Source organism: Aphelocoma coerulescens, chromosome 2 (genome assembly GCF_041296385.1).
Source record: "Aphelocoma coerulescens isolate FSJ_1873_10779 chromosome 2, UR_Acoe_1.0, whole genome shotgun sequence".
Taxonomy (NCBI): domain Eukaryota; kingdom Metazoa; phylum Chordata; class Aves; order Passeriformes; family Corvidae; genus Aphelocoma; species Aphelocoma coerulescens.
The window spans coordinates 99,080,117-99,105,971 of NC_091015.1; the positions used below are offsets into that span (position 1 = coordinate 99,080,117).

The 25,855-nt window shown below is 39.1% G+C and overlaps 1 protein-coding gene across 8 annotated transcripts in view; it reads left to right on the plus strand.

Annotated features, from left to right (window-relative positions):
• FHOD3 (formin homology 2 domain containing 3) overlaps window positions 1–25,855 on the plus strand; it is a 378,731-nt gene that overhangs the window by 276,922 nt on the left and 75,954 nt on the right. For 5 of the 8 annotated variants that reach the window (XM_069004140.1, XM_069004136.1, XM_069004132.1 and 2 more), the window contains 5 exons: window positions 3,228–3,326; window positions 5,648–6,025; window positions 9,534–9,659; window positions 20,119–20,253; window positions 23,490–23,540. In XM_069004140.1, the coding sequence (XP_068860241.1) occupies window positions 3,228–3,326; window positions 5,648–6,025; window positions 9,534–9,659; window positions 20,119–20,253; window positions 23,490–23,540 (789 nt within the window). The remainder of the gene's footprint in view (window positions 1–3,227; window positions 3,327–5,647; window positions 6,026–9,533; window positions 9,660–20,118; window positions 20,254–23,489; window positions 23,541–25,855) is intronic. The other 3 variants (XM_069004135.1, XM_069004138.1, XM_069004139.1) reach the window with 3 other exon arrangements.

Consider the following 25,855-nt stretch of genomic DNA (forward strand, 5'->3'; position numbering starts at 1 on the left):
TAATATCAGCAGGGTAGGTTTGACTGGCACTCTTTTTTTTTTTTTCTTTTTTTAAAATTTATTTATTGTAAAAAGGAGAAAAGTTAATCCTTTAGTCTAAACCTTTGTCTAGATTTTGTTTCGCTGCCCTAGTGGTTCTCACTCCAAAAACTGCACTTTCATAGTCTTTTTTAACATGCACATTATTTTAAGTGGCTATAAATACTTTTGTGTCACATTTTAGTCGAAACAACTGAGCAAAACCTGTGCCCTAGAAGATGTTTGTTAGTTGCTATGACCGATGATATACTTTATAAAGATTTGTGGGGGGTTGGGGTTTTGTTTATTTGTTTAGTGGGGGTGTTAGCTGGTAGCAGTAATCCATTCTAAATATGAAAATAAACAGAATGATTGTTTTGAAATTTGTTTTCAGTGCTATAAAGCTTTTGTTTAAATATTTCTAATCTGATATTTTCACCATGAAACTGAAGTAACCCATGAATAGCCTTAAGGTTAGCTGAATATATCTGATCCTTCAGCATTAGCTGAAGCCCTTCCTCCCTGCCACTGGATAAATATTTGCCTTTTGTTAAACAGGATAGATTCCTCTGCACTACTGAAAAACATGCTGGCTTCTGCGACCTCATTTAATTGGAAACCTCCCTATAAGTCCTTTTTCTTAATTTAATTCTACTATTACATTGACTCCAAGTTTGCCTCTGTATGTGAGAGGAACAATGAGCTTTTCCACATCATCCTTTCTCCACTGCACACAAAAATGAACCCATAACTCTGAACAGTTCAGATGAATTCACAAATCTGTCTACTGTTGTGTTTGTGCATCTGACTCTAGTTAGTGTTTTCCCATTTTAATAAATATTCACACAGAAATTTTCCTTTTCTACCTCTTAGGAAAGCTTTAGTTAGCAGGTACTACCTGTTTTTATGGACAGAATATCTGTCCTCTAATAAGACTGAAATGATTGCCACTGTTGCTTTTGTTAAAAGAAGAGTACACATCATTGCTGCCTGTGAGCTTATCCCTCTCCACTGATCTGTATCTGATCCCCTTTCTGAGGATACTCAAGGGCTCTGAAACTGTGAGTTTAGTTGCTGAAAGAAGATGTTCAGAATGTTGAGCCTCTCCCCTATGCACACACTTTCCTTTTTGCAAGTTTCCCTTGAGCACATTGGCTCCCCCAGACTGGAGAGCATGCCTGCCTCTGTACACACCAATCATCTCTGCTACAAAGTCACACAGCCAGATCCTTCCTCTGGCTTTTCCAACCACTTGCCATGTAGTTGCTGCCCTCCTGCACCTAATATTAGTAAAGGAAAAGAGCTTTCCAGTCCAAGCTTCTTCTAAGGTTTTGACCTAGAACTCAAGGACCCTTGAGGAAGGAGTCATTGGCCTGACAGAAGAATGATTTCTTTCCAGTCCCTAAAATTTTTTTCCACTTCTTTCTCCATGCTGTGTAAACTCCTGTTGTTTCAGCCATGCCCTCGTAAGGAGGAATACATTCTCAAAGAACTTTTTCAAATGTATGAGATACACCATGTCAGATGAGTATTTCAGTTACGATTTTTGTCATTTGAGACAACTGAGGAGAGGAGACATTTTGACATCACCGATGTGCAATCCTGGTGGGAGCTTTAAACAGCAATAATGGGGACACTCTTGCTCATATATGCAATAGCTGTGCTGCCAGCATTACAGGATTAATTGTGCTCTAATCAGAGAACCATGAGCCCACAGAGCTTCATGGGTTATTTCCCAAATGTGAGTGCTGTAGGATTAGCAGATACAGAAGTTTCCCTTCACAGGAGATAAGAGCAAAGCTAGTCTTGAGCTAGTACGGAGAAGGGATTTTATGAATGCTCCCTGGTCAACTCTTTCTTTTCTTTCTTCCAGTAAATGAGTAAATGTGTGAAAGTTGAGAGGTGTCTGTGTAAGAGAGGTATATATTTGTGGAGAGGACAGGGAGATGAAGAGGTGACAACTGAGATGGTTATGTCACTAAGCCACCTTAGGAATGGTTGAAAATGTTTACTTTGTAAATGTTTGCCAGAGTATTGGAAAAGTTCCAGGCCCTGCCATTTTCCTGTTTTTTCTGTAACTAACTCTATATAAATGCAACAAATTTTGGACGGACCCTTTGCATTGCACTCAATGAGTTCATGATCTCACACTGTAAATATTCATTATTCTTATAACATGAAAACTAATTCTAAATGGAAAAAAATCCACAGAGCATCCCTTCAGAATCAGAGGAAAGAAAAGCTTTCAGGAAAATGCAAGGAATTTGAATGTCTTACAAACTTCATTACTGATTGTATGTTTTCCTTTTTGCATGGAGCATAACCTAGTGGTATATACATCATTAAATCAAGTGGAGAACTGTATCAACTGCAAATACATCTTCCATGAGTCTCGTAGTTTGGGTAGGTTAAAAGCACAGATAGGAGGGACAGGAGGCAGACAATGTACCCTTTTTCATTATGTTTAATATAGTTTTCCTATTTTACTTATGTGGTTTGTAGGTTATAGAGGCTTTATGCAAGACTTACACTTCTGCCAGAATTACTGCTGAACTGAAGCCTGCTCTGACTGTACTAATGACTACTGAAATAATTCATGTACTGGCATCTGATAACTTAAATATTGCTATTTGCAAATAGTCCTGAACTGATTTGGTCTCTGTGTTATTTCTAGCTCAGTGGTTCACCCTGTTCTGTTTTCCAGTTGAGCTATTGGTTACTTAGCAGGAATATTTTATTTGTGTTAATTTAGAAAGCATGATGTCCAGTGCCAGCTGTCCCATGCCAGCACAGCGTGTGCTGTCCTTTAAGCCAAAAAGACACAACTTAATGACTAATGAGTTGAACATTGGTATTGTCATGAATGTTTTCCATTAATGCCTCTGCAGGTAGGGCAGCTGCAAATGGGAAGCCAAGCTCAAGAAAAAGCAATGGCAGCTTTGAATCTTAAAAGTTAATAGGAAAAATGTAAATGGGGAGAAGATAGCAGTTTTATATTGGTAGCTACCCTTGTGCAAGCACATACTTAGCAGGAAGTTTATAGGTGGCTTTTTGTCTAACATAGGAGGGCCATAACTCCCTCTTCATCAGTCTTTTCCTTCCATTTCTAACTTCATTGCATTTCTTTTTCTGGGGACTCATTATTGTTTTCTCTTCCACCTTCTTTCTGTCCATCCCACTGCATGCCTCTTTCCTTGGTCTGACCTCAGAGAGGACGAGTATGAAGAGGAGGAAGAAGAACAGCCAGTCACAGAGCCCAATACTGAGGATGAGGGGGAGGAAGAGGCCAATAGGCAGGTCAAAGCCAGGTACCAGGATTCAGCATTGTCCCTCCACCTTTTCTTCAGGCTCTGGCATGAACTCACCAGCACAGTGTGCGACAGCATCCACCTTTTCACTCACATTCCTTGATCACCTGTTAAAGCCACCCCCCAAGGAAATTCTTTTGCATTTAAAAACCTTGGGGAGGGGGCTGGTGGGTAGCAATGGTGATGGAAACATGTTTAATTCTGTAGGCTCAGTGCACTACGAACTGTCTGCACTCACTCCCTTTATGTAATGCTCACAAATCTTAAAAGCTGTAGTGGAAAGCATAACTTCCAAGCATGGTTTGGTTTAACTTCTTAGTTAAGATGATGATGAAAAACTACAATGCTGAGGATGTTGCTTGGTTTCTTAGGTTTTCATCCCTATCTTCATCATGCAACCTTATTTGGAATACCTGTTGCTATGCAGTAAATTGACATTTTTTGAATGCTGCCTATGGTTTCTTATAAGTTTTGTTCATGTTTTAATAGCAAAGAACTACTTTGAGGCAAAACTGATATATATGTGTATAAATATAAAATTTTATAAATGCCTGCCCACCTGTATATATATAGATATCAGCAAATCACCTATCAATACTCACGTGTAAAATTTTCCACTTATTTCTGAGATATATATATGTTTGGCATTTGGCAACTTGATCATAATAAATTGGAAGCAAGAAAGTACATTTTTGTTCCAGACAGCCATTTGATTTAGATTAAATTATTTGGCTTTGCAACTCAGCAAATGAGATTGCTTTTTTTTTTTTTTTTTTTTTTTTTTTTTTTTTTACATAAACCACATTCATGCAGACACTATACAGCACAGAAGGAAGAAAGGAAACTGTTTAATGTGTGAGTTCCAAAGAAAATACTGTACCGTTGTTATTATTATCTTCCAGTCTGCAAATCTTGCCAATGGCTGCCTGAAATTTCAAAATTAAGTGATAATTTCCTCAAATCTGATTCTTAAAATTCAAAACTAAGACACAAGTTCATGGTAAATCTCATGAATATACTAAAATACTGCTAAAAAAAGTGGGGAAGAGCCATGTGAAGAGCATGATGTGTTTGTAGGTCATTGGTCCTTTACAATAATAATTACTGTAAGTTAACTGGGTGATATTCCCATGACTTTACTAAGTACCTTCTTTCACTGTAGCATAACAAAAATGATCTGTAACCTGGCTATTCATGTTAGATGCTGTCAAGTGGGACTGGCCTGGCTTCAGTGTCTCCTGTCAAGCACAGCAGGTGCAATAGATGAAGGTTTCCAGATTTTCCATTGTGAAAACAATTACCTGGTATACACCTGATGATTAACTTCATAGGATCCCAACATATGTGACATGTATTGTGTTTTTGTTCATATGCTGTGCCAAGCCCATAGTCCTCAGATAAGGGCCGTGCCTTCCATGCCTATTGGGGGATTACAGAAGTGGTCTTGGGAGAATGAAATCAGCCACTTGCTAAGTGATCCAGCCCAAAGCCCATGCACAGTGTTTATGCTGGAGTTACTAGTGAAAACAGACATCTTGGAGTGCAGATCCCATGGCTTTTCACCTGCCTTGTGCTCTCTGTCACTCACCAACATCTGCCTCCAGCAGAGCAAGGCAGATGTGTTTTCTGTTTCCTTTCATGCAAACTCTGCAGGTCTCTGTGTAACACCAACATGGAATGCTGACACTCAGAGAAACCAGAAACTAGTGTCTTTATACCTAGACAAATACCTGTTAGGTGTTGCTTTTGAGATCATTCTAAACCTGAATTTGGACAGAACAGTGCTAATTGAGTACTTATTTTATTTTCATTTTTGTTGGATGAACATTTTTAGTAAAAAGATCAGATTCCCAGGGCATATGATAGTCAGATATCTGGACTTGGAGAAGCAGTCCTAGTCCTGCAGACTGTATCTTGAAGCATCTGTGCTCCATGGAACATTTCCCAGTGTGCTGAGTCTGCTTTCTACTGCTCTGATGATGTTTACAACTTAACTTGAATTACACAAAAATTGTTCCAAAAATAGTTGTGAAAAGGCTCATGAAAATTAGTTCTGAAGCCTGTAGGCTAAATCCCCTCTTTTGCTTTAGAATGAGTTGCTTCCTTTCACCAGTATTTCCAACCCCAAGAAGAATCCCACTGGGATACAAAGATGTGAGTTCTCTTTATTTAAAAATATGTGATGGTTGTCTAAATTTTGGAAGTTTTTGTTTGTCTGACTCTACCTAGGTTTTTTTCCCCTGAAAGTGTTACTATCTATTATGTCCCTTTGTCCCATTTTTCTCTCCTCTTCCCTTTCTAATGATTTTTTCCCCCTGCAGTGAGGTTCCAGATGTGCATGAGGCTGTGAAGGAAAACTTTTCACAGTGTTCTGACTCTTCAGCTGTCTCCAGTGCCATTTCTCCAGCTGAGAGGCCTCTCGCCTGCTCTAGAGCGAAGAGCTTTTCTAGCAACTCCTCTTCTGTGCCTGACTCATCTGTCTCTCATCATAATTCTGTCCTTTCATCACCATCTTCACCTGCAACAGCATTGCTGAGCTCTCCCCAAAATTCCTCAGCATCCATTACTCCAAAGGCATCTCCAACAGTGGAGAAATTACCTTATGTACCACATACTCCTTTTCACCTCTTCTCATATGACTTTGAAGAGTCTCCAGCATCTGTGAAAGAGAAGGAAGCAGAAATGATGAGGGAAAACAGGTAGATTTTATATAGCTGACATTAATTTTTAGATAAATGAATAACACCTCTCAAGAATTTTACAGTGGTAATAATGTTACTCTGTGTTGTATTATTTCCAGAACATACTGTACTAGTTTTAGCCCTGTAAGGCTGTATTTTGATTCAATGTTTCCCTCTTGCCTTTGTTGACCTCATTTGATCTTACTCTTCTTCCATGTCTGTAGTTAATAAGTATCCTGGCCTCCTTTATAGAGCAGTGGATAAATAACCCATGATTTGGGAGATCACAGAAAGGAGCGCTGTTTTGCTCTCATTTACAACAATGTAATTTGCAGACGTGATTTCATGAAAATTAATGGAGCTCTTCTGCTATAAGGCCAAGAGAGGTCAGATCAGCACTTGAAATTCAGGGGTGAAGTCCTGGCTTCAAGGCTGAACTGCCAAATCCTAAATTTGTTGTTTGATTACAGTGCGTGTCTGCCTCATGTACAATTTCAGCTCATGCCTATAATAAGAGATCTATAAAGATAACATAGCACTCAGAATAGACAGTTTTATCTCCACAACATCTGTTGAGTTCACTTGTTCCTCATGCATTTTGCTTAGTTTTTAACTTTAATTTCCTCATCCCACCCACTTAAAAAAAAATATTGGTTTGTGTCTGTCTGTTTCCAGCTAAAAGAGATTGACTGTAAGTAGCACTAAAAACAGTGATAGAGAATCACCTCGAAAAGAGGTTGATGATTTTTTTTCTGTCTCTCACAGCTTTCAGTGTTCTTTGAATTAGGTGCTGAAAATGTACATTTATATTGTATGGATATTTATTTCTTCTTCTCTCCAGGAGTCCTTCTGAATTTCTGCATGTAAACAAATGTTTTGATTCCTTTGATCCTTTTAATTTTTGATCTTTCTCTCCTAATAGGTGGGTGTGTTTTGTACCTTTTTCATTTTGCTGAAAAGCCTGTAAATCCAAGTAGTTGTTGACAAGTGACTTAGTTCACATATTTGTCCTTTACCTGCAACTTGAACACTGGAATTCCTGTAAATTTACATTTTCCTTGATAGGTGCATTTTTCCCTTAGACCTCTCACACTCATTTATTGGTCTCCCATTGCTGCTGCTGTTACACTTTAGAGAGTAGATTCCTAAATACCTCCTGCTCCTGCAACATTTAGTATTTCTGCAGTGATTTTTTTTTTTTCCTCTGACCATCTTTTCTGCTTCTAGTTACTACACAGGTTTGAGAGTGTGGTGTGGGGATGGGCATTCTTCTGGGTTTATTTGGAGGAGAAGGAGGGCAAAGCTTGCACAATTTAGTCAGTAATGAGCCCATAAAAGAGGCAAATGTCTTGAAGGTGAATGCTCCTGGATAAGACAATTGCATCAACACTGATACATGAGACAAGAAGGGAAAATGGAAGCAATAGCCAGTACCAGAGGAAGGTTAGAAAGATAAACTTTGTGTACAGGCTACAGACTTACCCTGGTGTTCTGGTCTTGCCTTGCTCCTATTCCAGCATCTCAGTGTTCCTCTAAATTAGATACGTAGGGATGTTGTGTCCAGACCAGTCCCTCTGAATTTGATTTTTTTTAATAGTTGTAAGTCTGAGGACATAGGAGGTGCATTCCCTCCATTTTCATGAGGGTTATCTTTGGACTAATTGAAATTCCTTGGTCTGAAAAAGGGTTCTGCGCTATGTCAGCTTTTTCATGGGGCAGAGGAGAAGGAAAGCACGTGTAATGGTTGATAAGAAGGTCTCCTTACAGTTGATCAAAATGGAAATGGAGGTTTCTGTGTCAGGAACATACCAGATGAGCTCTAAGTTCTTATCAGGACAATGGAGTTTTCTCATTGCTCACTCAGTACAGGTGCAGTCAAAACATTTTCTGGGCTGAGGCTGTTGGAAAGAAGACCCAAGCCAGGTCTGTGCTACCAGGGAAGCTCCACACTGTCCCATTACACAGCCTCCAGTGGGCTACTGTCTACAGTTTCTAGTTACTTTTCTTCTATAGCAAGAAGGCCTGGACAGCAATTATTTCCTGCAAAATTCCTTTTGTAGCTCAGAAACATGCATGTTAGAATTTTCTTCCAAAATTATTCCCCTGTTGCTGGAATGGTGTCAGTATGGTGTCTCAAAAATAGATGAGGGAAGAGGGGTGTTTTCTAAAGCATAAACCTGGAACTGTTGTCCAAGGGGACACGTTCTCTAAAGCACGATCCCTTCCATTGTAAAAGCACCCAGCTGAAATCTATTCTGATTTTAGCATGGGCCTTGGCAGGCAGCAAGGCTGTTGAACCCTAGGGAGTGAAGCTTGAAACTTTGACTGAAATTTTGCATGGCTAGATGAGTGTGCTAAATGGAGCTGAAGGAAACTAACCAGCCTTTTCAAATAAAATTGCTGAGTGAAATTACTGAGTGCCGATGTGTGCAAGGGAAGAAGCAGCAGAGAAAAGATATAGTGAAGGAGGATATATTATATCTTAAGAATTATAATAAGGAAAACGATATTGCTCTGTTTCCTGAAATGAATTTTGTTGTTTGGATGAGTTGGCCTCGCAGAGTACTGATCTTCAGAGCACCATATGCTTTCCACGTGGGAAAATGGCATTGTCTTAGATGCCATCTAATATTAGAGAAATATTAACATTTTCCCAAATTAGGAATCTTTTCTTGACATGCTGTTAAAGTACTATGGTTAAAAGGCACAGTAAAGCAACATAACTGCCTTTTCTATTCAGCACGGGAGCCAGGATGAAAACATTGATAGAAGGGACTCTGGGGAGGTGGCCGTTCCAGGAGTCCTGGAAACAATTTCTCTTTGATCAGCAAGCTCACATTGAAGTGAAGTGAGTTTATGGGGTTTTTAATGGAGAGAAGGGCTGATAGAAATTTCTAAAGCCGTGCTTCCGGAGACATGTCTTTTTAACCATGGTGATGATTTTTTACAGACATTGAAAGAAATGGCTCATAAGCTATTACTTATGTTGGGGGAGGGGAAAGAAAATACTGCCAGCTTTAATTGAAAAGAATGTGGTTGCTTTCCATTTAAAATGCAAGCATTTGCAAGTCATGGATGTCCATGTTCAGATCATGTCTCAGGAGCGCTGCCACTTTCCTTAATTTTACTAGATAAGAATATTGCTGTCTTGGGTTGCTTTGATCCCTTTCGTAATGGCTGGATATCAGCTCCCAAAACAGCTAATAATTTTGAGTAATTGAGTAGTAATTCAAGTATTCCTGTTCTGAGTTGTCGTTTGAGAGGACCATTCAAATCTCTCATTATTTTCCTTACCCATAGCTCACTGTTTTCATCATGTATATTCATGCCATGGCTGATCTTAAGAGTACATGCTTGGTTGCATATTTGGAATAGAGCAACATTTTCAGAAGGTGAACATTTGAGAAGTTCTGGGGTATGGGATCACTACCACCCTGTAAACAAGAGGATTTACTGTTGCATGCCTGTTTGCTGACGAATTCTTCCTGTCTCTCCCTTTCTCCTACTTTTCTTCCCATTTCTTCAGATACAATAGCTATGGCAGCAGCTCTTACTCTTCTCCACGACCTTATGCTGGTGTGAGTGCCCCTACAACACCCACTACTCGTTATGGGACAACTCTGTCACCGCCTCAGGAGACCAAATCTGACAGGTTTGTAAATTAATCAGTGTTTTGACAACAGTTCCTTTGCAGACAGGATGAAGGAGATAAATGTAAGCTGTTCTGAATGGGTACTGGAAATAGCTTCTAGCCAGATATTTTCTAATGTTGGGGAAAAAATGGACAAAAATCTAAATGTGTTCATTTCCCACTCATTCTCAAGCCTTTCTGTCTGACTTGGTGTTAAAGGCTGGGTGTATTTCCATCCCACTTCTGTTTCTTCCACTTAAATGGATAAAGCAGAGTTGCTTTGCACATATGCTGTTCTAAGTATTAAAAGGTGAATTAAAACACATTGTCTTTCTTTCCGTTTTTAAAAATAAATAAAGATAGATCTATTTTCACATCTATCATCTTAAATCAACTGCAAAATCTTGGAAACATGCTTAGCTCAGAATTTCCTAGGCCATAATCTTGTGCTTTCTTGAAAATACATGATATATCTCATTGTATTTCATCAAAAGCAAAACATTTTTTGCTATAGCTAAAACAAGCTCTTAAACCTACTAGTTATCAGCTTGCTTTAAAAAAAATTAAAAGGGAATAAAGACCCAAATGAGAAAAAAAAAAAAAAATTCGAACAATCAAAATACTCTTGAATTATGTAAAGTACTAGGGGAAGAAAAAAGATAGGAAAATGTTATGGATACATGAAAGAAATTCTTGGCAAGAGATTTTCACCACTAGAAATTAAATATCTGTTACAACCTGAGAGTAACTGAGAGCTTTAAAGAATGTCATGCTGACTTTAAGAAGGAAAGATAAAAGTTTTTAATTAATTTAATTCAATAATTTAATATCATAATTTAATTAAATAATACTCAATTAGGCCAGATGGGGTTTGGATTGTTTGTTTCCAAACTGGCCTCTAATTCATAAAAATTGCATCTCCCACCCTGTTTTCTGAACTTAGGGTTTTTTACAGGATCCTTTTTCTGTATTCCAGTTAATTTTTGTTAATGACTCTTTGGCATATTTCTATATATGTAGGAGTTTTTGTTTGTGTATGTATATATGTTTGAACCTTCCTCATGCCTCACATCCTTTCCAGGCTGCTACTCAGAATGGTTCAAGTTAGGTTCTTCCAGCATACATGTATTTCTAGCCATGAGGTATTGATTTAACCCATTTTTTCAAGTGAGTAATTACATTAAGTTTCTCTTTGGAGAAAGGCATTGTTTTTCATTTGCTCATCTTCCTGGAGTACCTTGCCTCGGTTTGTCTTTCCTGATCTCAATTAAATTACTGCCGAGTACAACCATAATAATAAACTCTACACCAGCATTTTCACCCCCTTTTACCTCAGCAAAATAGATGCAGGATAAGCAAGAGTTAAAAGTATCCTGCTGCTTGGGAAGTTTAAGACTTCCAAGCCCCTGCTCTTGTGAGCTTCTGATTGCTACTTCAGCACAGAAACCCCAAAGTGGTCAAACGCTGAGATGGCTAAAGATGGTTGGGCTTGTCCTGCAAGAGGCTGATGGCGCTGGCCCTGCTCCAGCAAAGAAAGCCAGCTTTCATTTCAGCGTGTGCGTAAGTGCCTTGCTGGTTTGGAGCCAAAATGCCTTGGCCCCACAGGATGAAGCTGTAAAATTTGCAGATTCATGGAGAGTCAGGCCAGAGGGGAGCTCTGCAATCATCTGTTGTGACCTATAATGGGTCTCACAGAAGCTAAATGAAAGACCCCTTACTCTCACGTGTTTTCAAGTGGCAGCGCATGATTTCTCCTGAAAACGTTCCAATATTTATCATCACTGCTAGGAAAATATTTTATATTTTGAGGCCAGTTTTTCTAGCAGCATCTTCCAGCTATCACACCTCTTCTTTCTTTTTTCTGTGAAACTGTAAAGTGCTTTACCTTCAACTGTCAGATCTCTCTTACATGTTCTAAGTGACTGAACACAGTGCTAAGAGTCGCATCTCTGTCTTTCCTTCAAGGTTATGTTTGCTGCTTTCCACCTCACATGATAAAAATCTCTGTACTCCTGTTTAAATTTGCAGTTTGCTGTTCATGGTAGTTCATGAACTCACCAGGGCTTCTGCATTTTTACATTTGAGGGATGTTACAGCCTGATGCTTCTTGTATATGAGAAGTGTGAAAAATGTGTATACACCACGGCTGCATCTGCAGAATAGATGCAGTTATATCTTGAAAGATAATTAAACAGGTTCAGATGCCATTTTGCATTGTCCTGTTCTTTTTGAGAGTGCTGCCACTGCAGATGTATAGTTCTGTGAGCTCTAAAGAACTGACTGCTTTGAAGAAGAGCAGAAGCCTTCTTTTCTTTCATTGTCCTGAAAGAGATGCATTGAAGAAATGCCCATGTAGAGATTGACGGATGGAATTTGCTTATTGGAGAGCAGGCCGTGTAGTGCATGACTCAATGCTTGGCACTAATTAGTAAATGGAACATACTGTGGAAGTTTTCAGAGTCTTCTATGAATGGTGTTTGCCTTAGATTATGTAAACATTATTTCCTACCTCCTGATGGTAAAAATTTACACGGATTCAAACACCTAAAAAAAGTTAAAGGATGGGGGGGTGGAGAGGAAGACACTTGATAAGAAGCAGATGCGTATCTATGGTTAGCTCCAAGGTGTGTTTTCTGGTTTCAGCTTATGCTGCAGTCATGCAAAGCCTTCACAGAAAGATTCCTGTCTTTTATCATGCAGGGAAGAGCTTCAGATGCAGTTCCTGGTACCATTTATCTGACCTTGGAGAATGAGGAGGAAGGAAGAAGCAGCACTTAGAGCAGTGCCCAGCACAATGATTCGTGCTCCATTCAGTTGCCCTGACAGGCCTTTCAAACCCTTGGCTGCATATTGCATATGTAAACAAGAGCTACAACTTAGGTGGAAAGAAGCAGTGTGGTTGACATTTTGACATTCATACTTTTTAAACCTTCTTTGCCTGAGATCAGTAGGGAATCATAAGAGCAGTATAAATCAGTGCAAAAGTAGCTGGATTTTGTTCTTTGAAATACACATCTTCTATGTATTTCTGATTGTACAGCAGAAGAAAAGGCTTACTTTACTGTTTCTAAATACAGCTGCAGCCTTTTGGCAAGTTCTTGCAATGCTGTTGTTCTCTCTCATTTCCCTGGGTCCCCTGTGGAGAGCCATGCTTCTGAAGTACATATTGCAGCCACGGGAATCCTGCTGAAGAAGGGCAAATTGCAGGGGACTTTCTGTTCAGTCCTTCACTGGGAGAGAAGAAGGGGTGTGTCAGTTCTCTTGTATCTCTTTGCTTGTGAAAGTTGCTCCTAATCCATAGGAAGTTTTACCAAGTCTGCCTGTTTTCTAATGCCAGAGAGTCCTTTGCTCCATAAATACACTGCTCCCGCTCTTCACAACTTAAATCACCTATTAACTCTTTCTATCCAGTTAATAAAAAAACCAAAATCACTCTCATAACCTCATAAATTTTAGTAACAAAGGGGAAGAGCAGTGCATGACTGAAACACATCAGGGAGAAAAGCATTTTTCTCTCCCTCTGAGCTGGCCCCTTGCCTGGGGGCAGAAGGTGTTGTAAGATTAGTCTGTATTTCCATGCCTTATGCTCACACCTAGGATAGTTCTGTCTATCCAGACTGCCTTGTCGGACTATTAATCTAAGACAGTCACTCAAATTGAAACTGCAGCCTGGAGTCTGCTGCTGGGCATCAGACTTGTTACTGGCAAAGCTTCACACCCCCTCATAGTGTCCTTTTGGTGGTGAAGTGTTTGCATTGTTGATCATGGCTATCCTTAGAGGAGATCGTGAAGGAGTGTAACTTTAGGCAAGAGCTCCTAAATTCAGCACCAGCTTTGATTCATTCCACTACCAGAAAAATATCCTGCTGGTGTGTTTGCCAGGGTGGGTTTCTCCTGATGCATTTGCCAGGAGATGGTTCCCCCTGGGCCTGACAGTCAAACAGTAGTACAGTTAGCCTAGCTCAGAAAGCCTTCTCGGGGCACTGCTTGCCAAAGCAGCAAGAGTTCATGGTCTCGCCTCTATCTGTTAAATCAAATGCCAGAAAGTGCAGCTCGCAAACCTCCACTTCTTGAGGCTCTTGGCCTGTCACTGTGAACTTGGTCTCCACCTCTGGCTGGTCCCTCAGAAGTTCTTCCAACTCTCCAAGCTTGGTAAAGGCCTGCTATGGTGTCGCAGATTATTCCTGTTTGAAGCATCTCCAGCTTTTCCAGAGCATTAGAAAATAGGCTTAAGAAATATGAAATATACTTCACATTCTTTAATATGTTTTCCATCTTACTTGCTTTGTGATCTACAGCAATATGTTACCTTCAGCTCCCATGATGCAGCGCCTTGACTGTTGAGTGTTCATTTCCATGTTCTTCTATATCTTTCAAATTAAGTGTACCTTCACACATTTGTTTCTAAAATAGTCAAAGGCAGTGAGATTAGCATGCCTAGATGAATAGATGTTTTTTTCTCCTTTGACAGTTAAACACCATACCTGAAGCATAAGCATAAAGTGCAGCAAAAATCTGCAAATACTCTTCGTTTGAGTTTCATTCCCTTTCCAGGTGCCTGAAATAGTTATTTGCTGGAAATCTGGTGCTTTCTTTCAAATTTCTGTTTCTTTAAAGCAAAACAAAACAAAACAAACAAAAAAAAAACCTGCTTGAGAATGCTGAACAGCTTTTCCAGTTAGATTTTCTACTAGAATTAAAGGTCTCAGTAATTGACAACACCAGGGAGATGCTGCTGGAGGAAACTTCTTGGCAGGTTTGTTTTGTTTGGTTTGGTTTGGTTTTGTTTTGTTTTGTTTGCCATTTATCACTAATTTGTGCTCTGCAGTTCCCTTACTCCAGTTATTAAGCACTAAGGTAAAACAGAAACCTATGAAACAAAACCTGCTATACAGCCTAAAAAGCTGCTGCTCTCCCAAGAACAGCTCCTCTTTCCTTGGCTTTCTATTCTTTCTGTGTGTACTTCTGGGCTCTCAGACTACAGATCATCACGATTTTTTCCTTGTGGTAAATGCCAAGCACATCTCTCACTCTGACTAACATAATGAGGAAGGGATAGCTTGGTAGATGATAATAGTGGCCCAGGGCAAAAGCCTCAACTTTATTGCTGAGATTTTAAGAGGAAAAATGACCTTAGGAATTACTTGATGATTTACAGTTTGGGAAGCAGTGGTGGCTTGCTCTGGCCTAGCTGCCTGTTGAACTACTGTGTAAGCAATATTCTTGATTGCAGCTTTGTGGACTTCATCATAGGGCATATGTTTAAACAGAAGCATGAACTGGTTATGGTTTCAGACTGCAGTGTTGCAGGCTGAACACGCCATGTGCAGTGCTGATCCTTGGGGCACACCCACCTTAGCCTGGATCTACATGTGGGCTCTGCACTTCCAGGCAAGTTGTAACTCACGTGAGGATGAAAAGTTGCAGGTTGGAGGAAGACAGCAGCACAGTGTAAAATCTGCTCAGGTCAGCTGGAAGAGGAGAATGTATGTTGAAAGTCCTTGTGCATTGCCCAGGCTCTGTGCAGCTCCGTCCTGCTGTAGCTTTAATTCGGGTAGTCCCCCATGCCACTTAAAAGGCTAACATTAATCAGTTCTTCTCTTGGCCATTCTCAAGTTTCTTTCTTAAAGGAAGCATTAGTCAGTAGTTTTATCTCTCATTTTTCTGTTTATTTTTGAGAGAAGTTTTGTAAAGTTTCCTTAAGTAATGTTTAGTCTGTTTGCAAAGTCTTATATCAACATGCTTTTGAATTTGCCGTGTCATGTAGGGAGACATAACACACAGGGAGTTTCTTTAACTGTGAAAAGCAATATGGCTCTTGGCAGCTTTGTCTCCCCTTTTGTCTCTTTCTAAGCTGGAAAGAGGATTTATTTTGTTAAAGCCAAGAGACATTTAGAGTTACTTAAGGCCTGAGTAGGAGCTGCCGACTGTTGTACCCTCCCTGTAGCATTCCCATGACTGCTGGAACAGGAGCACTTTGCAAAATTAAATAATTAGTGCTTCCTTATTAAAGTTATTAATGACTTTGACCCATGTTGTACTAAAGACAATCCTGAATATTAACCTTATGACCTAAAGGGATTTCCTCTCATAAGTCATCTGTTAATTTTTTTTAGCTCCTAAAAATAGACATTGGAATTTTGTGTTCTTCCTATAGATAACCATTTCTATTTAGCAAATTTTAAAAAGTCAACTAAACAGAGGGAAAGGCAGTCACAAAAGAGTATTTCAGAGCTTAAGTGAATGAAGAACATTTGAAGTTCAGAATTTCAGTTTTGCTGCAACAAAGCGCTTAGAGTAAGACAGAAATATTTTCTTCAGTTTGCAACAAGATTAGAGTAATTCAGGGCACATATTCCTCTTCACAGTATATAGTCCGTGATGGAGTATTTTCAGAAAACTTCAAGAACTTACAAAAAAGTGTGAGAGATCTTGTGTCTGCCTGAGTGTGTGTTTATAATAATGATTATTAATTCTTTGTTAAATGCTGTAGGTCAGGCTAGCTGAATTTTTATTCAGGAGAGCTATGGCCTTCAGTCAACATTTTAGCTTCATATCCTATACTCTGTGTATATTTTTTGCCTTCTTCCCCCTCCCCCCCCCCTTCTTTCCTTTTCCCATCTCTTCTTCCAGTAAGATAAGTAACTAATGACCTCTTTGGCCCCGTGTCCTGATGCTGTGGTGAGGAGCTCTATTTACAAATCCATAGACCTAGATGCTTTCTTATTGTGTGTTTTCTTTCTGGAATGAGAATGTAATAACATAGCTTGTTTAGCTTTTACTGGTTTTAACAGCAGGCATAAGAAAGCTTTTCTTAACATTTTTTATATTAACAGTCCATTCTTAATAGCCTTGCATTCTCTACAAGACTGAAAGCAGTAAGAGTAAGCATCCTTCTGGATTGTATTTGTGGAACTGCACAAATGGTTGATATTACCAGCTGGTAACATATGACACCAGCGCTAAAATGCTGGCATGTATTAGTTATAACCCCATTTTGTGAGTGATCACTCTGTTATACTTTCACTGACTATTCACATTCTCTTTTCTGTTAAAATCTCTTATCACCTTTGATTCAATGCCAGAAGTTTTTTAGCCTTTTCATGCTTATCCATTTTTAAAATGCAGCCTACAGCAATAAGACCTAAAAATTCCTGAGGTCTGAAGGCACTGTCACCCTTCAAACAGCATCAAAGCAACAAAATTATCCAAAGGCTCAGCCCAGGCCTTCCCACCAGCTGGTTTGGCCAGCCATGCTGCCATTTGCAATTCAAGTATGTGTTCACTGAAAGGGAACATTTACTTTAAGTGTTATTGCCAGGGAAATACAGAAACAAAAATCAGATTTTGTAGACAGACTGTACATAGACAAATCCCTTTTCAAATTGTTTAGAATTTTTGAGGAATACCTCTTAATGCTTGCTTTTCCTCTGGCTGCTTTACAGGTTTGTATACCCTGAAAGTAACCTGCTTGTCCCAGGTTTAGTTCATGCACATGTAGAAAATTACCAACAGAAAATTGCCAATACTAAATACTAAAATCTGCACATTTTCAGTTTCAGTTCACATTAAAAAGAGTATTGGTGCACCCAAACACCAGTTGAGCTACAGTGTTTGATAGCAGCAGTGAAGCTGTGAGTTTATGAGGCTTCATAAGGCAGCTGGTCTCAGCATTTGGTGTGAGGTGTGGTCCCCACCAAGGGCAGATGTGTGTGGTTGAGCGGGCTGGCCTCCACAGGGTGTAACCACTAAGCGAGCACTAACTCAGCCATAGCAGTGCTGGTTCTTTGCCTGCTGTTTTCTAAATGTGACTGAAGACCTAAACCTTGGCTATTTGTGCTTTAAGAAGTCAGTGTCACACAAGGAGTCAGCTGACCATGTTCCTGTCTGTTTAATTATGACCTCTATGTACAGAACCTTCTGGCAGCTTGGACTGTTAGATTTGACCATTTCATGCAACAAAGTGTTGAAGGCAATATGGCTGTGTTTGGGACAAAGGAATTGAATTGGGTGTGTGTGTGTGTGCAGCTTGTAGTTCAGCTGAAGTATGCACTCATAACCAGTGAGAAACACAGAAGTGCCAAGTTTTGACTAATTATTCTTGATTTGATTCGTTTTGAAGAGATGGCAAGCTAACATTTTTAGTTCTTTGGACATTGGCTCTTCGTCTGGACATATGGCTGTGGATTTTCTATTTAGATTGTGAGGCTGCTGTTCATACAGCTGCAAATTTTAGCCCAGTGAGCAATGCTAGCCAAACTATGCTAGATCAAACCTCCAAACAAGGTGTTTTATGTGGAGGTATTTTACTACCAGGGTTAGCTTAGAATCCTGTCTGCAGGACTAAGCTGTGCATCTCCACATGATTTCCTTGCCATCCCTTGCATTAAAATGTACATTTATTGTAGGGTCTCAAAGAGCTCAGTCAGAGCTGAAGGTTTCCAACCTGCTAGATGATGTGCAGAGCTACAACCACTCTTTTGGTCTCTCAGCATCACCCCATCCTTCCCCTTAATTTTCCTTCAGTCTTTTTTAAGCCATACCTTCTTTTGACTCTAAATGGAGTTTGCAGACTTCATGGCAGCTGGGCAGGATGGGATATCAAGCTGACTACACAAAACAGATAAAAACACAGACTTGATAGGTACCATCTTTTGCCATCTCTCCCAGTTAATTTCCATATATCTTCACATGGAGGCACTGTTCATTTTTCCCCTTCCAAGAGTAATTTCTGATGTTACATCCAACCATATAGCCATGGTTTTTCATGCTACCACAGGGATGGAGCTCTGGCTTTTGAATTTTAGTACAGTGGTGCTACTGTTTCTGCTAAGAGCTTTCTCTTGCCACATGCACTAAGAGGTCAAAAGTTAAAATAAATTTAAAATATGCTCGAGGGAAAATTCACCACATGTACTTCACTGTCAGGGTTTGAGGATTTTTTCCCCCTTTCCTTAGTGCTGAAGCATAATAGAGATTTTTATGGTTTTGAGTGTGATCCAGCATTGATACTGTAGCTTTGGAGGAGTGCCAGCAGGGATGCTTACAGAATATCAAGTTTTATACCATCTTATGTAATGTTTATGCGGGTGGGATATGACATATTGAAATTCAATTTATCGAAGTTATTGACATTATATTCATGCTGCCCTGCTGCCAGTGGGGCTGAAAGAAATGCCTATGTTTTGTGGTGTTCCTTCTTGTACAGACATAGACACTTGGGGAAGATAGGTTTGCATTAATATTTTTGTCTTCTTCTGCACCTATTTTCACTAGTGAACTGGTGCCATTATGCTAAATGCCTACACTGTGCAGCCATAGGCATGTAAATAAATAAGGGAAAGGGTCTGAGTTCTTAAAAATAAGGGAAATTTTTTCAGGTTTGCATTACTAGTTAAGGAACCTTCCTCTAGGCAGGCAGGGTTTAGTCTCCTTTCACAAAAGGCAGTATCTATTTCTCTCATTAATCCTTTCATTGCAAAACTCATGTTACAACAATGCACAGAAACCGCTCTACATGAGTTATGTCTTTCTGATTTTATCAGTCTAATTTGATCAGTGTGCATCTGTATAAAGCTACCCTGTACAATACAGATTTTCCCTAAGAGACAGAAAGAAAGACGTTTACTCTGAGGTCACTCTGTTGCCATGTGAGAGGTTGGTGGTACCAATACCACCATGTTGGGGGAAGGTTATGTAAGAGGACCCGCTCTCCCAGACAAAATACTGCTTACAGCAAAGCCAATAAAAAAATCTATGTCAACGATAAACTATAAGTGAATATAAATGTAGCTTTATGTATTTGAAAAGTCTTTACTGTAGAGGCTGTAATTTCTCATAGTTTTCAAGAATGGTTTGAGAAGCCTGTCCCTGTGTGTTTTACTGATATGTTGTAGTATGTGATTCATCTTGTTCTTACAGCGCATGCAGCAGGGAAATCATGGTAACCTAACCTATTAATGTATAAAAGAAAAATATGCCTGATACTTAAGAGAGCATCTGAATTCTGTAGGGCACTTCTGACATCTTTCTTTATTTTTGTGTTTCTGTATAGAGGATTCTCAGGTGTTTGTGACACATCTGTTTTTAACATCATTGCGTAACAGTTTTTTTCTTTAAAATTTCAAAAATCCTTTACAGGCTTCAGCTTTTCCATTAACAGGATTATAAAGTTAAAAAAATATTTAGATAATACTGCAGTTGAAATAGACTGAAGAATTTTTGCACATACTTTATTTGTGCTTCAGAAATTTGGCAATTTAAGAAGCCTACCCTGATTGTTTTTCTTCAGCTCATCACAGAATCTATAATCAATTTAGCAGGAAGACACTTCGCCAATCCTTTGAAAGATCCATACATAAATATTGCCATGTCATTCTGCTGGTTGGGATTATGTTACTTGCTGAATGATTGCTACTCATTTTTTGCCAGTATAATCAATAAAACTGACACTGAGAAATCTGATCTTCCTTTTCTGCAGGCCAGCTTTGGGTGGTCTCCTTACATCATCTTTTCGGCAGCACCAGGAGTCTTTGGCAGCAGAAAGAGAAAGACGGCGTCAGGAGAGAGAAGAAAGGTTGCAAAGGATAGAACGTGAAGAAAGAAACAAATTCAAGTAGGACCCAAATTTGCTCTCGATCTCTTGCTTTAATGAGTGATAGATTGGTCAATCATTGATACATTCAACTGCAAAATAATTGAATTGATGAATAGTTTGTCCCTTTAAATACTTTTCTTGATCTAAGTATCTTAAAAACTGATAGATTAAACACATCACAAATTTTGGCATTTTAAAAAAAAACCAATTTATTTTAAAGGCAGTCACTTATAGTGCCTGGGTATGTACAGAGGCTCAGTTTTATTAGCTAATATACTCACCAAATTATAATCTCAGTGAGTCATAGGGATTGAAGGTGAAACAGTGGGACAAAGGTATCAAGAAGGGAGGGAAGGGACAGCACTGAAACATCATTCTGCTTTTAAGTTGTGCAAAGTAAAAATGTCTTGCTGTATGGTAGTGGTTTTTAACTACTTTTTCCTGCTGTTCTGAACACGTGTCTCTTGCTCCTGGAATCAACAACTGACAGAAAGTAATGACCAAAATTACTGTTCAAACCTTGGTCAGACAAACATCATAGCTGAATGTAGGACTTTGCATTTTCACATCTGAGAAAATGTTGTATGATGTGGGATCCCAGGGTGTGCTGCCTGAAGGTAGTAAGAGACAAGCCCCCTCATCCCCTTCAATCCATGCCTAGAAATCCCAGCAGAGACATTAACAAAGACAGCAGTAGGCCAAGGATAGAAATGGAATCTATGCCTGAAATTGTTTGCCTACAGTCTGAAGAGTGTACACTAAGAAATCAATTGGTTTCCTCATAAACGGGAGGGAGAAGTAAACATATTTTTAGCAGTTAGAACACATAATGTAATAACTTAAAGAATGGTAACATAAATGTTTTGTAGCCTTAGAATTGGTAGTTATGGAAAAGATGGCACAGGGTTTCATGTTAGCTTGTTTATTAGTATGCAGGATTGTTTTCACTGTAATCATCCCTTTAGTAAGAAGTGGAAACAGGCTGTGATTCTGTGAATTTGGAAAGAGGAGTAACTTATGAGTGGTCGATTGATATTCTCCTGGCTCCAGAAGATAGCTAGTTTAGAAGGAAATGAGAGGCAGAGGGAAGGTGGAAGAGCACCATAATAGGATCTTTGGCAGCCAACAGCTGCCCAAGTTCTCCTGAAACAGAAACAATAAGGTCGCAGTCTTCCAGCCTCTTCCAAAAACTCTCCCTCTAAGTGGTATCATCAGGCTGCAGCAGGCTGCCATGGACAGCCAACATGATCTTTCAGAAAGGAAACTCCCAGACCAAAAAAGCCAACAGGGCATTTGGCAGATTGACCTGTTTGAATAACAGATCTGCCCATTTCAGTAGAGGTTCAGTAGAGGTAGTTGTTCTGTCACTAGAAGAGGTTTCTTAAAAGCAGAAAAAAAATCAAAAGACACATTTTCATCCCTTTATTTCAGAGTCAGAAACTGATTAACTAAACGCCATGATTGTGTTATATATTTAAGATTATTTTTCAATGCCCAGTGTTTTCATCTTTTGGATTTGAGTTTTTGTGATCACCCAAAAGTTATAGCTTTTGTTTGAGCAGGGGGTCTCCAAAGCCACCAGACTTCACAGACAGACAACATCCCACAGTTGATTAAACAGTCTGGCAGGAGGAGGCCAAAAGTCACAGCAAGCAGTCATGGACAGTTTCATAAGAGTTCCTGGGATTTCATTATCATATCATCAGTCTGGCTAGAAACCCAGTCTCTGAAGATGTAGTTTTGATTAAAAATAGCACTTGCAATTCAGTCTTTAAACTCGTGAGCTGTACTGGATTTACCATCATGACTCATTTGTTATCTCATTTTTTCCAACTCTGCCTCAAGAACATTGCACTAGGTTCTGGCACCATTATTGACAAATTGAGGATAATTTAAAGGAGACCATCACTAGTTGTGAAAGAGCTGGAGGATAGGAGAGCTGGAAGATTAGGAGAGGAGCTACAAAGCTCCACAGGCTATTGCTAACTAAAGGAATGCTTTACAGAATGAACATTTTTCTCAGTAGACTATTGTATCCATTGCATAGGTAGAACAATATGTCCTAAAATAAAGTGGTTATTCTTCAGATGTAGGGAAGAGTGAAAGTTGTCAGAGGGGACAGAGTAATGTTAAAATTTGCCTGCTGAAGGTTTCCTAGAATACTTTTAAAATATTGTAAAAGTCTAACCAGTTCAGAATTCAAAGCTTGTGGAGATGGCCTGAAACAGTAATGTGTGTTCCCTGTTAAAGGACTTTTGAAGAGCACTTGCAAGGAGATGTTTGATAGATATTGTTATAATAGATGGTAATTAATTCATTTAATGACACAATATAAAGAGAAAAAATAGGGGTTATTAATAAAAGGAGTTAGTTCTGAGAATCTTTCTGGTGCTCACAGGTTACTCTGAAGGAATCTAGCAGATAAAGATCTCATCAGTTTTGTCTACCAGGTTCAACTAAATATTAAAAATACATTGTAAGGAACCATCTTGCTGTGATATTGGGACAGGCTGGATATTCACTGGGTTCTGCTGTGCTCAGAGTTAAATTTGCATCCATGTTTGTGGATGTGGCAGGCCTGTCCAAAATCATAGTACTCAAGCATCCAGCAAACTTGACTTGGCAAAAGTTAAATATATGGCTTACTTGAGGAGCTGTGGGAGTGGCACCTGAGATGAAAGGAGTTTTGTATCTAAAACTTGGGGTGAAAAATAAGGAAGTAAAAGCTTGTTAAGGATGCTGCACACACCCTCTTGGAATGCAGAATTGTCCTTCTCAGTAAAGCTAGTCTGCTGTCCTGTTTCCAGCTGTGGCAACCAAAACTCACTAAGGAAAGGTTCCTTGGAAAGAAGGCCAATAGGTTTGCTCACTCCCTCAGTCTGTCCTGCCTGGGGCTGCAGTCACTGTCTTGGGGCATTCTGAGATGGAGGAAATGAGGGATGGTTTAACATCCACTCGTGTGCCTGCTCTCTATGGATAAGTGCAGTTCACTGAAACTTGTTTCAGACACCAGGTTTCATAGCATGTTTCAGGTTTTTCAGTTTTTGCAGGTTTTTATTTGGTGGTGTATGCATGGATAAGTGTACATTTTTCAGCAACTTTTGCAAAAGCAAACAATTTTTGTCAACAACAGCTTTCATTGTCTCTGATCAGTTTGTTTACACCACTCTTGGTTTCTCCTACTGTTCTTACATTTCTACTGCTTACCTTTTCCTTCTGGTTTCTGCTGCAATTTACTGTAATTCTCTTTTTAGCCGTGATTATTTAGACAAAAGAGAAGAACTAAGACAAGCAAGAGAAGAGAGGTTTGTATATCATTCATCCATCCTTCCCGCTGGTTGTTTGCACTTCATATATTCTTTACTGTGGAGCTGCCGTGTGTTTACATTTTTAACTCTGCTTGCACAAAACACTTTTATTCCAAAAGACTTCTATAAGAAAGAAGTTGTTAAAGAGCAGAATGAAGTCCAGCTGTAAGCACAGCAATAAATGAAGAGCAGTGAGAATACTTAAGAATGATTGATGATCTTTTATCTATTTGTGTGGGAAATAAGCCCATTTGCCTCAGAAATTTATCCAAATTTAGTAGAGTTATAAATTGAATAAGCCTGTGTTTTTCACCCAGTTGGTCCCAAGCTTTCTGTAGAAAAGGCAACTGAGGATAAAGGAAATTAGGGTCGCAGGCATTGCAAAACTGCAGTGACAGGCTGATGGAAATGGTTCTGACCCACTCTCAGCATATTTTTATCTTTCAGAGCCAAGTTTTCTTTGCCGATCTCTCCAAACATCAGCAAGTAAATTACAAAGCTTAGTAGTGTTTATCATTGGGGCATTGTTTTATTTTTACTTAAATAGCATATTTAAAAGGACTGAGGGTTTGGTTTTTTTTTTTTTTTCTTGGGTGTTTTTTTTTTTAATTCAATGAAATAGTTTAGAAACTCTGGGCTAGGCTGGGAGGTATGTGCTTATGAAAGCATATTTTTCAAGGAATACTCAACTAAAGACTTTTGCCTTTCTGTAGCTTCATCTCTACCTCCTCTAGTAATTGCATCCTGGAGGAAGCATTTGTTTTTACCTGGAAAATATGCAAGTTACTGTACAAATAGATGAAAAATCATCCAGAGTGCTTCAGTTCTGCTTTTATGGTCCTCTAGAGATTACTCTCTGGAGATACTTTTGGATTGTCAAGAATTAGAATTACATTATCAAAATAAGAGAGCAGCCATCTCAGAAATCATTGTGTTGCTGTGTTTTTACTTGGGGTTTTTTTTGGTTGCTTTTGTGGTGTTTTTTTACAAAATCATCATACAGGAGACAGTTTGTTCCTGCAGACTGAAGTTTTATCTATTGTGGCTGAAGTAGCTAATATTAAAAAATTATTTTAACATCTCTAGGAGTAAGAAAAGGTGGATGGGCTTTCCATTGTGCTTCCAGTCAAAACAATTACAAATAGTTTAAAGCATTTTCTAAAATGAAATGCATCAGAGCACATAAGCATCCTACACTGATCTGAGCTGAGTAAAACCTTTTTCAGGGAGCATGCTCATCTGCAAGTTTTGAAACAAATTAGAAGTGAGTTCTTCAGAACTTTCAAGTTGTAAGGGAAAATGCCAACTGGAGTATTTTTGGAGAAATGTTCACCATCACTGCTGTGCATTCTGAGACTATTTCACTGTTCTTAGGAATGTTTTTTTATCCTTAGGGCTCTTTTGAGCTGAGATGTTAAACTATCAGTTCCTACTCATAAAGAGGAAAGACATGTTTGCTTTGACAGCACATAAATATTGGAGAAAACTTCTGCAAATGAAGTCTTGCACCCGTAGTTCATTACATTGGAATTCTGTAACTACTTTTTTAACAAACACCTTTGCACAGATGAAGTTTTATTTCCTATAGGATGTTGCATGTTAACTTGTTTTAGGAGAATGCATAGACTGTAAGAAAATCCTATACTCAAGATCCCTAAAATCCTAGCTAAAAACAGATTTGTATGTTTCCTCCATGGCAGTTCTTGCTGTTCTATGGTTTCAGGCCTTTTCCCTTTGCTTGATTGGGTGTTTTCCAGTGGTAATTAAAGAATAAACCCAGGAAAGGTGAGCTCCCAAGCCCTCTCTGGTGTGAGGTACAGCTCAAATGGTCTCCACCCCATGACTTTGTTGATATGTTAACATTTTAAGTTGCCATCGGGGCTTTGCTCAGATACCTAGGGAACTCATCATGATACTTTCATCTACTTGAAGATGTTAAGTCCAGTGTTATGTTCATGGGAAATACCAAATGGATAGCCTCAGACTTTTGGCTCATTGTCTGTAGAGAAGAGTCAGCCTAGGTGTGATAGTGTCTGCAGGTTTCCATGATTTAAAAGAATATGACAGCATGTACAGTGTCAATCCTGTAGTGGAGGTATGGTAACTCATCCTTTCAACTCCTTCAGATTTTGGTCTTCACGAGACCTTGCTTATCTACTGCTGGCATTCATTCATTATGAAGATATTTGTCAGAAACAAAAAATAACCTAAATAATGTCATTTATCAAGTGTGAAGTGTTAGTAACTGATTCTTGAATGGTTTTTTGTTTCTCAGTTTTACCTATTTATTAAGCTTCCCATTTCATAACTAG